At 38.8% G+C, this 15,071-nt stretch overlaps 1 protein-coding gene across 1 annotated transcript in view; it reads left to right on the forward strand.

Annotated features, from left to right (window-relative positions):
* Positions 1-14,411, forward strand: part of LOC110448909 (UPF0764 protein C16orf89 homolog) — a 34,548-nt gene extending 20,137 nt beyond the window's left edge. Inside the window, exons 4-7 of the mRNA XM_021495412.1 lie at positions 7,993-8,110; positions 8,560-8,719; positions 9,479-9,604; positions 12,509-14,411. Of these exons, the coding sequence (XP_021351087.1) occupies positions 7,993-8,110; positions 8,560-8,719; positions 9,479-9,604; positions 12,509-12,669 (565 nt within the window). The 3' untranslated portion in view covers positions 12,670-14,411. The remainder of the gene's footprint in view (positions 1-7,992; positions 8,111-8,559; positions 8,720-9,478; positions 9,605-12,508) is intronic.
* Positions 14,412-15,071: the final 660 nt, after the last annotated feature.

Consider the following 15,071-nt stretch of genomic DNA (forward strand, 5'->3'; position numbering starts at 1 on the left):
AAGTTTCTTTTGGTCATGATTGTTTTAAACAATTTTTCTATTAAATGTTGAAATAGCAATTATTACTGGAACCAAGAAACGTTTCTTTGTTTTCCATTTTCCTTCGGCGACAAACCTTAATCGGAGACCATTCGGTGATTTCCGTCAGCATTTTAATTTGTGACGCAACATAAATGGCAACCGATTTCTCTTATCGTATGAGTCGACGGAAAGATCCGAACAATTTAGGAAACATTCACCTTGTGCTACGCTATCATTAGTATTTTGGTTTATTTAGAGTTTATTTAGATGTAACCGTTGTGTTCCATATAAACAGAGAACACCGGTGTTGTTTAAGTAATAATGAGTTCTTTATTCTTCAATGCTTGGTACAGTACAATTCACAGAGGCAGGGCAGGTGGCATAGGTAGCATGTATTCTGTACACTCTGTGTATGGCACAGAGCCATCCTAGATGCTTCTATTACTGCCACCTCTGTACAAGTTTCGAATATTTTTTGGAACTGCCTGGAATACTTTAAAGACAAGTAGATAGAGGTTGTGATCAGCATGGCAGGCAGAAGTTTAACTGACCTAACAAGGATATTCCCGCCAAGACTGACCAACAAGGGATTATAGAAATAGTGACCAATAAAAAGCAAGACAAGAACATGGACTCTGGACTTAAATCACTGGGCGTAAACTGTTATACTGAAAATAGCAACACACTACACAAAATACATAGAACACCACACCCTATAACATGTAACGCCAACAAATGGACGAACACATACACAAAACACCCTGGGCACATACAAATGGATATTTACATACAATTATAACATTTACTATATATGACAATAAAATTGACCCTGTTATATAGAGACTGTACGATGGAAAAGTGGGAATACTGTTTAAGTAACAATGTCAAAACAGGTTATCTTGATATGGGGACAATTCAAAACCATATTGAACCACTAATATATTCAATTCTAATCACGACAATGCAATAAATACATTCAATAAAGCACTTTAAATCTAACGTCAAAAGCAAAAAAAGTACTGGTATCCGTTTTACAGCATCATATATATGTGTGAGGTAATATACATTACAACAAAATGTACTGATCTCGGATTTACTAAAACATGCATAATAGACATATATATGTATAATATAATATCATTCAACCCAGGAACATCACCTGGTAAAATTGACCAGTTATCCTTTTAGATACGTATTAGTGTAATTGGTGATGTGTAGAAACTTATTGTACCGAAATAGCCAAGGTCGGAACTGAATAGTACACATACAATGCATTTTTGACAAATCTAAACAAAATCAATTTCACTTGTGTGACATGCTTTCAAATCGATACATTATTACTGAAGTCTTTGATGGAAGTTGACACGTGAGCATTAGAGATATATATATGCTGTAATTAAAACGACTGCAAAATCGGACGGTTGTACAGACCTGCTGCTGCTATATGTGCCGTAAACGTTCCACATTGTTGTCGTGTATTCTGTTATGTATTTGAGCTGCACGTGTGCAAATAAAACAATCTAATATGCATCTCACTTAATATGTTACATTCAGTCATTTACACAAGTGTGTTAAAACGGCTTGTTTTAAACACTTATGTACGATGGCCGATAGCAGCCGACACAAAACAACTACAATATAAAACATTTGTGTACATGTACACTTTTTAAAAATTGTACATGTACACAATACAACTACAAGTGCTATTAACATTCCTTAACGGTTCGGGTCAACTTGATATTTCACACGTGCCTGATGCGGCGCGGCGGTGAGTTTAAAGACCAAACGACAAGGAAAGGAAATATGTTCATAAATCAGCAAAGAGGCGATAGAGGTCACCACACAGTGTTGCTACGTAGACTGTACAACATATTTCACTAGTTGATGCTTGAAGGCGACTTAATCTCATTACCTGAAAATGGATAAACTAGAAAAGTTTGACATTAGTAATTATACAGTGTTTGATTTTTTTAATCTTTTCTTTGTATGTTGATTGGTCTTATGTCCTATTTTTGATTTGAAAGAAATGTAACAGACATAAACCATCGTTATATGCATATCTATGTGGGCTTTACCTAATGTATGGATTGGAGTCATAAAGTAGAACGTTGCATTGTTCAATGTGAATAGTTGAGTACTAAAGTCAAATATGATATAATACTTACTGTAACAAAAGTTGTATGTAGATTGTTCTGAGAGAAATAACTAGTGTTTTATACCAAAGGCTTTAGCCTTCAAACTTGTGAATATGTCACATGGAACACTTTAAATTACGTATTTTGGGTTATTGAGTTAAAATTATAGTTCTATATACAAATTAAGTAACTACATGTTTTTGTTTTATCTCCAACCATTACTCCAAAAATCACATACAAATTTTATGATATTTGGTATACCTCTGATTTGTGACCGTCTATTACTGTTTGACATCTGGGGAATCTAGTAATTTCCTTGTCGTTTATTAGCCGCCGTATCAGACACGTGTGAAATATCAAGTTGATCCGAACCTTAAAGGAATGTTAATAGCACTTGTAGTTGTATTGTGTACATGTACAGTTTTTAAAAAGTGCACATGTACATAAATGTCTTATATTGTAGTTGTTTTGTGTCGGCTGCTATCGGCCATCGTACTTATGACATCTAGTGAAGATTAACATTTTTGTTAGAAATACGCATGACCATTCTCACGTGTTGTAATGCCGAGGTGTGGCCGAAATCGGACGCTCACAGGAAGAATACGTAATGCTGATAGACATGTATAGCTCCCACTGTATTGGCGCGTTCAGTTCGTGTAATCCTATTGTTGTCGCAACGACGTCAGCCGTGTCGTGAACATTCGACAGATTTATCGGCCAACGTGGCATGTAAGGCCTAGACATATTACAATGACATTACGGAATTATCACACAGGCATTACAGGATATATTTCAGGTGCTGTGGGGTATTTTGCAATAGCATTAATGTTGAGGCGCGCTAAAACGACACGTGGAACGGCGTGTCACCGTAATGACGTGATACCGCTATCCACTCGAAGCATTATGTCGCTAGATTTATGATATGTTTTACCAAGTTCTCGGTAATCCTTTATAGGCTCCGGATGTCTGTTTAATTATCCCGGCTTTGTGTCGATACTAAAATAAGCACTCCCCTGATTCTGACATACGAACTGCGAATGAACATACTTTTGTAGCTTAAATGTTTTTGTGACTAATTGCAAACGGGAAATAACAAAATTTCGTTCTTGGTATAAACACAATGAATGCCATCTAAACGGGTAGATATGCATTATATACTTACTCACTTTGTGACGCAATCTTCTGATAACATACATTTAAATGTCAATAATACATTTGTGTTATTGATCAGAATTAAAGAAAAATGTAGAAGTACATGTGGAAAACATATTCAAACCCCAATTTTCTGTGTTCCAGGCGACTGAATTTGGCATTTTTTCTTTTCTCTTCTTTCTAAACAACTTTCATTTCCTAATGTCTCCCTTGGCAATGCCTCACTTTTGGCCTTTAGTTGAGCGTTCGTCCCTGTGAGGAAGGCTTTGGGTTCTGTCCCCTGTCCGAGACATACCATAGTCTGTAAAAATGGTAGTTTCTACTCCTGCTTAACGCTCAGCAATTTAGGAGTGGGACGAATGGTTCGCCCGTTGTTAGTATAATGTGACCGGGTGGGGTGTCCTGCTGGATGTCTTCGGCAGTATGTTTCAGTGCAGTAGCACTATAAAGTCGACATCACTTCCGCGCTATCACAAGGAGACAAACACGAACATATCGCAGCCTCCCAAAACACACACGTATACACTGGACGCATGCATCTTACACACATGGGAGGCCGTCCTAAAATGACCATAGCGATAGATAGTACTCTAAGCAATACTAAACCAAACTAAACCAATTTTCTGGTTTAAGGGTCATGGTTGATTACAGAGTGTGAAAAACATAAAAGAGATCATGGTTGATTACAGAGTGTGCGAAGAGATAAAGAGATCCAGATCATGGTTGATAACAGAGTGGGTAGATAGACTAATAGAATCTTCCCCTGCCCTGAGGGTGTGACAGAGAAATCTCCAACCCGAGGGGTGATGTTTTTTGGTTGTCTAACCCGAGGCTCTGCCGAGGGTTAGACAACCAAAAGAATCACCCCGAGGGTTGGAGATTTCTCTGTGACACCCTCAAGGTAGGGGATGATTATTTTTCTCCCATCCTATCATTTCAGTCACATCTCAACCGACAGTAGTCTGCCATGTTTGGAAAAAAAAACCCACAATTGGGGTATGCAAACCGTCATTCACTTTTGATGACGTCACAATTACCGATGACGCATTTTAATGACGTCACAATTGAACACGTGCTAATCGGCACGAGGCTATCTCCCCCTAGGGGATGACTAATAGAATCTATCGCTACTGGTTGTGTAAGATAGAGAAATCTCAACCCTCGGACTAAGATTTTGTCCAGAACGAGCCTTTTACACAACCAGTAGCGATTGATTATTTTTCTCCCATATCTAACAGTATTCTAATGCGAAATAAAGGTAAACATGGACCCAAAACACATACAGGCAATTTGTTGATGGATTGTTGACGTGACGTCATTGTATTGTTGAAGTGACGTCATGCCATTGTTATGAATAGGGGAATCCCCCCGTCTCAACCCTAGGGCGGAGACAGATAAATCTAGCACCGGCAAAACGGGAGATAAATCTGTCAGGTGTGGGAGAAAAGATGATCTTACCCGGCTAAAACGGGAGACACGCTTGTGAAGGGTGGGAAAAAACATTTCTAGAACACGGTTGATGACAGAGTGGGTAAATAGACAAAGAGATCCTGAACATGGTTGATTACAGAGTGGGTAGATAGACAAAGAGATCCTGATCCTGGTTGATTACAGAGTGGGTAGATAGACAAAGCGATCCTGATCATGGTTGATTACAGAGCGGGTAAATAGACAAACAGGTCCAGATCATGTTTGAATACAGATTGGGTAAATAGACAAAGAGATCCTGATCATGGTTGACTACAGACTGGGTATATAGACAAAGAGATCCTGATTATGGTTGATAACAGACTGGGTATATAGACAAAGAGATCCTGATTATGGTTGATAACAGACTGGGTATATAGACAAAGAGATCCTGATCATGGTCGATTACGGACTGGGTATATAGACAAAGAGATCCTGATTATGGTTGATAACAGACTGGGTATATAGACAAAGAGATCCTGATCATGGTTGATTACAAAGTGAGTAAATAGACAAAGAGATCCTGATCATGGTTGACTACAGACTGGGTATATAGACAAAGAGATCCTGATTATGGTTGATAACAGACTGGGTATATAGACAAAGAGATCCAGATCATGGTTGATAACAGAGTGGGTAGCTAGACAAAGAGATCCTGATCATGGTTGATTATAGACTGGGTATATAGACAAAGCGATCCTGATCATGGTTGATTACAGAGTGGGGAGGTAGACAAAGAGATCCTGATCATGGTTGGTTACAGAGGGGGTAGATAGACAAAGAGATCCTGATCATGGTTGACTACAGACTGGGTATATAGACAAAGAGATCCTGATTATGGTTGATAACAGACTGGGTATATAGACAAAGAGATCCTGATCATGGTTGCTTACAGAGTGGGAAAATAGACAAAGAGATCCTGATCATGGTTGTTTACAGAGTGGGTATATAGACAAAGAGATCCTGATCATGGTTGGTTACAGAGTGGGTAGATAGACAACGAGATCCAGATCATGGTTGATACCAGAGTGGGTAGATAGACAAAGAGATGCTGATCATGGTTGATTACAGAGTGGGTAAATATACAAACAGGTCCAGATCATGGTTGAATACAGATTGGGTAAATAGACAAAGAGATCCTCATCATGGTTGATTACAAATTGTGTACGAGACAGAGATCCTGATCATGGTTGATTACAGAGAGGGTAGATAGACAAAGAGATCCTGATCATGGTTGGTTACAGAGTGGGTATATAGACAAAGAGATCCTGATCATGGTCGATTACGGACTGGGTATATAGACAAAGAGATCCTGATTATGGTTGATAACAGACTGGGTATATAGACAAAGAGATCCTGATCATGGTCGATTACGGACTGGGTATATAGACAAAGAGATCCTGATTATGGTTGATAACAGACTGGGTATATAGACAAAGAGATCCAGATCATGGTTGATAACAGCGTGGGTAGATAGACAAAGAGATCCTGATCATGGTTGATTACCGAGTGGGTATATAGACAAAGAGATCCTGATCATGGTCGATTACGGACTGGGTATATAGACAAAGAGATCCTGATTATGGTTGATAACAGACTGGGTATATAGACAAAGAGATCCAGATCATGGTTGATAACAGCGTGGGTAGATAGACAAAGAGATCCTGATCATGGTTGATTACGGACTGGGTATATAGACAAAGAGATCCTGATCATGGTCGATTACGGACTGGGTATATAGACAAAGAGATCCTGATTATGGTTGATAACAGACTGGGTATATAGACAAAGAGATCCAGATCATGGTTGATAACAGAGTGGGTAGATAGACAAAGAGATCCAGATCATGGTTGATAACAGAGTGGGTAGATAGACAAAGAGATTCTGGTCATGGTTGATAACAGAGTGGGTAAATAGACAAAAAGAACCTGATCATGGTTGATTACAGAGCGGGTAAATAGACAAACAGGTCCAGATCATGTTTGAATACAGATTGGGTAAATAGACAAAGAGATCCTGATCATGGTTGATTACGGACTGGGTATATAGACAAAGAGATCCTGATCATGGTTGATAACAGAGTGGGTAGATAGACAAAGAGATCCTGATCCTGGTTGATTACAGACTGGGTATATAGACAGAGAGATCCTGATCATGGTTGATAACAGACTGGGTATATAGACAAAGAGATCCTGATTATGGTTGATAACAGACTGGGTATATAGACAAAGAGATCCTGATTATGGTTGATAACAGACTGGGTATATAGACAAAGAGATCCTGATCATGGTCGATTACGGACTGGGTATATAGACAAAGAGATCCTGATCATGGTTGGTTACAGAGTGGGTAGATAGACTAAGAGATTCTGATCATGGTTGATAACAGAGTGGGTAGATAGACAAAGCGATCCTGATCATGGTTGATTACAGAGTGGGTAAATAGACAAACAGGTCCAGATCATGTTTGAATACAGATTGGGTAAATAGACAAAGAGATCCTCATCATGGTTGATTACAAATTGTGTACGAGACGATGAGATCCTGATCATGGTAGATTACATGTACAAAGTGTGTAAATAGTACAGAGTATGTTAGTTTAAAGGTTAATGCAGATAACAGAGAATGAAGGTATCAAAGTTTCAAGCAAACTATGTTCATGTTCAAAGAGGTTTTAAAGGGACAGGTGATTTCCGGTACGTAGTCACCAACCAACGACGTACTCGTTAAAATCTTGCAAATTGTCCTTCAAACAGTATTACGTAATGTTACAGGGATACATTTCTAGTATTATATACCGTTGTCTATTGCTCCTGTTAACTTGATACAGTTGAACAGTAGTGAATGTCCTTAATAGAATAGAATCTAGTAACTTCATGAACTTTCATGCCGTCACTCTCCTGGTGGAGGTTAGACGGTTTGATCTGTAGACGTGTCATGTCGCGTTGTGTAACCTGACCAGTCGTTAGTCTGTTCTGATCTATACTTATATGACAGCCGTATAAACATCACACCGTTTCACTATTTACTCCGTCTGAGCAATCAATTTATTACCAATTTACTGTAAAAGCCTAAACAGCTATACCATTAACCTTTCGGTACGCTATGCAAGGATGAAGACGGGGTTTCTACAAATAAAACTGACCGGCTTACAACTTAAATGTCACGGTATAGTTTACACTAATTCTCATTGATGATGTCGTTTATTTTACTTTAAGGAAACGTACCAAGAACACGTGCGTCATCTCCAGCAGGTGCTGGGAATCCATGACGTCACCCTTATACAACGGTTACTCTCTGTCACACGAAATATTCTACCTGCAGATTGGAAGACAGGTAGATAGATTTACGAACCTTTTACTTTACCTAGCTACTAACCGAATCATCCTCAGGTCATACTAATCTTTGATCGAGCATGCAGTAAAGGGAAATATAATTTTTGAAAGATAGTACACGATTTATTTAAAGTATGCAATATTTATGAATTCAATTTTTTTTTTCTGCTTACAAGAATAATAAATGTCTTTAACGTACTTAGAATCTTGTATGTCAGTTGAAAGATAGTACCAAAAATAATTTTGGTGAACTTGTATGTTATGACTAGATATCTCCTTAGGGGACTGACGAGACATTTTATTATATGTATCGGAAGATCACAAGGATACCGTGGTATCTGTGACAATCACACGATTACTGAGCTGTTAGATACTGACGAATCAAGCCTAACGTAGTTAATGCATACAGTTGGTGTATTTTAAATATAAATTGACGTATGTATTGTCTAGTTTGGTTGTGGGGCTGAGATGGAAATGAGACGTTTGGCCGCTGGTCAAGAGTCCATAGAGAAAATGCATGACGATTTTTGTGCCAATATGCTGAACGAGGCCACTATCATTGCTAAGGAGGGCTTCCCCGAGCACAAACAGGATCTGTTTATGGAGCAAGGTGGGTGACGACTGCAGGCTGTAACGGTAACATTAGACAGTTCCAATAAAACCTGTAAGGTGTCTACGTGCTGCAGTACAACATTGGTTAGCTCTATCTTTGCAGCAGACTAATTCTGCCAGGGGACGTAGCGTTTTTTGACAGTATTCCATACAGAAATAATAATAATAAAACCGCTTTGATATCACCACAAACATGCGTTATACTGTTATGCTACTCAGCGTATGTTTTGACAACTTATCAAAATGATATATGTTTTTCCGAAATAACTGTGTGCTTCACCGGAAACATATCGTGCTTCTAAATGTATGATCTACATTCTGGTATCACGTGGTTTTCTGTACAATCTGGTATCACGAGGTTTTCTGTACATTCTGGTTTCACGTGGTTTTCTGTGCAATTTGGTATCGGGTTACTTTCTGTACATTTTGATATCACGTGTTTTATTTGTACAATTTGGTATCACGGGATTTTCTGTCATTCTTGTATCATGTGATTTTCTGTAAAATCTGGTATCGTGTTTTTCTTTACCATCTTGTAACACGTGGTTTTCTTTACAATCTTGTATAACGTGTCTTTTCCCAGTAGTTTGTTGTATCCTATTAAATATTAAATCGATTCATGTAACATCGAGTTTAATGAAATATACGCAAATATATTAAATACAACAAAGACGTTTGTATGAGTATTCCTAGCCGCTTAGAACCAGGTTGTAAGCTGTATCTCTTTGTTTTATGTATTCCCCTGTTTTGTATTTAGCGGCCTTGTGTGGAATGCTGGGATACCGACAATTCTTTACCTCTGATTGGCTAGAAAAAATCCTGAGTTGGCAGGACCAAATAACCGGATGTTACAAAGGGAATCCAGTAAGGGAGACGGATGTCGGTAAGTAGACACAACTAAATTTTTAGGTTGTAACAAAGCGTCAAACTATGTTTAATTATTTCAAGAATATAGAAGAATGACACTAGTGAAAGATTATTGCTTAAAGGATAAAAACATAATTGATTTGTTAAAATGAAGGCTTAAATGTTTTCTCGGATGTCTTGTTTGAAGTGTTGGTTTCGGAGAGACATGTTTTAATGACACGTACAGATTAATCACATTTCAACTTTTTGGAGCTTTAATTGTTCGTCATAACATAAGTCATAATGTAACAGAGTAATACACAGATCTTGTACACCGACGTGAGCCCACCGCGCCCCACATGACCAGAGTTCGTGCTGAGGACTGTTTACACTCAAGGTTTTTGCTAAACGGAAGATGACTGATGACTTCCTTGGGACCAGTTTGGAAGACAGAACGATCAAACACTTGTTTGAGAGACTGTTGCCTCCTCGGCGGACGGTAGACAGCCGACAATATGACGGAAGTCCCGAGGCGACCCACATGGTGTTGTCACCGTCAGGTCTGTCGCCGTTATTGATAGAGAAGCTGAATCTGAAGTAAAGTGGGGACGTACCGACTAATCAACTCAACACCTAATCAGTCAATAAAGATATGTGTTCCTGAATGAACCCAATAGGTGTTCACTACCAAGTTAACATCACAGCCCTTTTGATCCAACTAAGTGTGACGTACTAAAGGTTTAAATTGATTCGGTTATTGATATCGAGTCGGAAGAAAAACATTGAGAAAAACACTAAAATTTTATATCAGCGAAGAAAACATGTGACTCTTCGGAAATTCATATTCAACGAGCCATTCGAATAAAAAGTATGCGTGTTTAGACCTTTACATCCTCATAAAGTGCTACTTATGACTCCAACTAAGCCGAATGGCTGGTTTTACGTCAGTATTTAATGTTAATCGATATGAATTTGACGTCCCCTACAGCCCCGAGGAGCTGTACGTTTATCTGTCGCAGCTAGGCTCGCTTCATCATCATCCGAGCCCTGCGTGTCTCGCGAGACGCTTTAACTCGATAACTAATGTTCTTTATCGCAGTAAACACAAGTAAGGCGCGGATGATATGAAACAGATAACTCATTTAATATCAAAATCAATGACTGTTTAATATAGCCGTTACCGACCTGTCTCACCCTGTCCACGAACTGACCCGCCCAAGAGTCCGAGCGCCACACCTCGGATAATCACACCGCCGCATGCCGACCTCGGCTGTCTTCATGACGTCCGGCATGGAATCCTCGCTCGCTTCCCAGAAGGCCCCGGTCTAGCGGATGTTTTAGCAATAACAGTTTCGCAGTGAATACATCACGTTTGTTTAGCAGCTTGATGATGGTTATCACAGCACATTCGATCCAACCACCTGAAACACAGTCCTGAAATATATCACCAATGTAACTACCGTCGTGCATTTGTCTTTTAGGCAAAATTGATTTATGAAAAATGATTTAGAGTTATCAAAAGTATTTATTAGACGTACTATGTCTAAATGAATATAATATGTATGTTGTTTTATTTCACTGTGAGATTGGAAAAGCGTGTATGGTAGGCTTACAACCAGCTGGATTCATTTCCACTATTACATTGATTCCCTATAGTGTACCCCCAACCCTCTGTCTGCCATTTCATTCAATGTACCCGGCAGTGAACTAGCTATACATTTCTTTTATTGAAATTAAATCCACACTCACATGTATATATGTGACGCCGAATCTTATTCCAACTTCTTTCTTCTCTTTTGTTTAAATATCTCCGTTAATATATGGGTTTAATGACCAATGGCTTTGTATAAAATTTAGATGGCTGTTATGTATTAACATTGTAATAACCATACGATTGAGAGTTAAATAGAGGAAAAAATATGGATAAAAACTCCTAAATTGTATTTCATATCGATTGAAATATACAAGAATAGAAAAATAGGATTAAAGATTACAAAACAATAAAATGCAAAATTCAGATAAACAGAAACTGATATTTGAAAATTGTATTTTACAAAAATAGAAATACAAAATTCGGAAAAATACAAAACCTATCATGTACAATCGTTTAATTATAATTGGAAATACAAAAGTTGAAAATAAGGGCAATTGAAATAAATAAATGCATACACGTGGAAAAATATCATGATGGTTCTCACTTCCATAAGTACCGTCATCTTCGGAAAGTCATTCTGAGCCTATCACCCGTAGAGATCGCTGACTTTTTGGACATAAAACGTAATGGTTGTGGCTAGCCACTTTCATACATGACACTTCCATACCTGAACTGAACTTGTAAATTATTAATTGAAATCCATAACTCATATTTTTATCAATTTCATAGGAAATTAAATCCTGGTTTTGCAATTGTAACTTTTACGTTCAAGGTCTTGTTTTACATGTACCAGGTATTTGACGTTATTTGGTAGATTTTTCAAAGTTGACGGTTTAATATGTGCTTATCTTCTCGTCAGATTTCCAGGTCGGCACACCAGGGGGAGTTTAGGAGACTACGATCGACAGAGGGCGTTTGTTAAAACATAAAGTAGTGTTTGGTTTCACAGATTTGATTTTTTTTTATCAGCAGTTTTTATTAGGCAGTGGAACGAGAGGAGGCCATTATATTGTAGTTGTTTTGGGAACTGTAACTACTTCTCGGAGCCGTGGATACCTAGAGACGGTTGCCTCTAGACCGTCCATATTTAATGTATCTCTGACGTTAGTGTTGACTGTTCCCAACAAAGCAATGAAATAATGACACATTGGATAAGCCAGCATTGAAATTAGTGGCTGGCATGCAATTTGTCGTGTATGTATATATTTATTATGACAATATTCTCTCTACAAGATATTGCTGAATTCGATACAAACGTGTGTAAATAAGTACATTTGTCCATTGTAGAGTACCGCGGGACAGAGCCTCGTATCCGGACCAAGCGAGAGGAGCGCCTCCTGGATCACGGGTGTCTGTGCCACCGGACCACTGTGGCTGTTGCAGCTCTAGGCCAGTATATTCGCTACATGCTCGAGTTTGCTGCCTTCGAGAGAGACATGGACAACTGAAGGAAAGACAGTGAAGCTTGTTAAAACAATGTCGAAGGTGAAGCAGTTTCGCAAATACAGACAATTCATATCTAAACCATACATCGAGATAGTGAAGTTGTACTGGTTTTCAACTTTCATCCTCAGCGAGACTGTGTGAAATACATGCTTTAGAGGACATCCACGTCGAACAACAAGTGCACACATTTTAAAGCTAACCTACATCAAGTTATGAGTCCTACCTTAAATGTACCGTCCATGTGCATAATTGTTTTCATACCTAGCTTCCACCGTTATAGACCAACCTCAAATGTGTTTGTTCTTTTTGTGAACACAACTGTAACATCGAAGTGGTTCTGAGCAGAAGTGGTGAAAATGCGTGTCCATACTGTGTGTTACCCCTATACAACTCGCCACCTGAACATGGATCTCAACACAGTGATACAATGAACCGTACCTGATATACCTGATGCAGTAATAACATGATCGCATTCTTGCCTTCATGTATACACTGTTAATGGTATCCTTTTATGTTCATCATCTCACCAACAAAAACCGTCACCATCAACCCCACCGCCACAACAGACAGCACCAACACCAACAAAGCACGTCACCTCCACTACCAATACCGTCCCCACCACCATCTCAACCACTACCACCACTACCAACGCAATGGCTAGCACCAACACCAACAAAAACCGGCATCACCACCCAAACCACCACCACTATTACCACCAAATTTCAGCACACGCCACCAACACCTCCACCACTACCACTACCAACAATCGTCCCTATCGCCACCGAAAACATCATCAGCATCACCACCATCGTCATAGCCAGTACCACCACCACCAACAAAAAACATCATCTCAATCAATCAACATTTTAAACGTTGTTTTGTTTTTAGACCAACACCACCGTAAACACCACGACACTTACCACCATGGCCTCAACCAGCACTTACTTCCATAAAAACTGTTATCATCACCACATATACACTGATAAGTCGTAAGACTTAAAGTTAATAAAGAACTTGAACTCAAAATCAGTGTCAAAAAGGGTACCCCAGGCCCCTACTTTCATGAACCCTAACAGCGCCTTTGACTACTCCACTGCCACGCCCTGCTATTTCATTCCACCAAATCCCAACCACCAGTATTACTTTCATCATCACCTTTAACCGCCCACCATCCCAATATACAACCAACATAATCGCCATAACTATGATAGATATCGTCATCACCCACTATCTGTGCAAGCAGTCACACCATTGACATGGACAATAAGCATTAGTGTTGTTGATATCCCTTTTCAGCAGGAGAGCGAACGTCTGCCTCATCCACAGGTCCATTGGGACAGAAATGAAGCTTATATCACGACTTGTATTTGCTTCCATACGACTGACACAAAACACAGGTGTGCAATGTCAAATATCAATAAGTTAATTGTTTAACAGCTCGAGGGGCATTGTAATGCACAATCACCTGACATAGACACTATGGCACATATAACAGATGTGTATTTTTTTCTGGATTTAAAATAATAAAGTTTTAACATTCAATTTGCAGATCGAAGTTCATTTGCTCAATCCTGTTTGTGTTTGCCGTAACCCAGCCAGACCGTGTCTACAGGGATACGAATGGCATCAATGCTAATATATATAATACAGTATATAAATATCGATATGTTATGAACACTCAGCGTACAAATATATAACATTATGTCAAATAAGATTCATATAAATTTCCCAAGAGAATAAAATATTTTCCATAAAATTTATGCTTCTGTGTGTTATTTCATTTCAAAAATACGTAATGGATGATGGCGACAGTAAAATCGATATAACTAGTATCATTGTAGAGCTTCCCCAAAGTCTGGCTAGCTAAAAGTCTGTTAACCACAATATATAAATATCCTTACAATGAAGGCATGATACTCCGACCTGACCTTTAGTAAAAGTGATTACTTGAAGTACTGACTAATAAGAGAGACAACCGGACAACTAGTGGCTAAATAGATGTACAACCAGACAACAGGAGTCTGGATAGTAGAATAACCGACAGCTAGTGGCTGGATAGTAGAACAACCGGACAACTAGGAGCGTGATAGTACAACACCGACAGCTAGTGGCTGGATAGTAGAACAACCGGACTAGGAGCGTGATAGTACAACACCGACAGCTAGTGGCTGGATAGTAGAACAACCGGACTAGGAGCGTGATAGTACAACACCGACAGCTAGTGGCTGAATAAAAGTCAAATCGGACAACCAGGAGCTGAATAATAGAATAACCGACAGCGAGTGGCTGGATAAAAGTACTAGAATACCTGACAACAGTGTATCCTATACATACACATAGTATCCTAGATATAAACATTGTATCCTAGATATAAACATTGTATCCTATACATACACATTGTATC

Source organism: Mizuhopecten yessoensis, unplaced genomic scaffold (genome assembly GCF_002113885.1).
Source record: "Mizuhopecten yessoensis strain PY_sf001 unplaced genomic scaffold, ASM211388v2 scaffold4373_2, whole genome shotgun sequence".
Taxonomy (NCBI): Eukaryota; Metazoa; Mollusca; class Bivalvia; order Pectinida; family Pectinidae; genus Mizuhopecten; species Mizuhopecten yessoensis.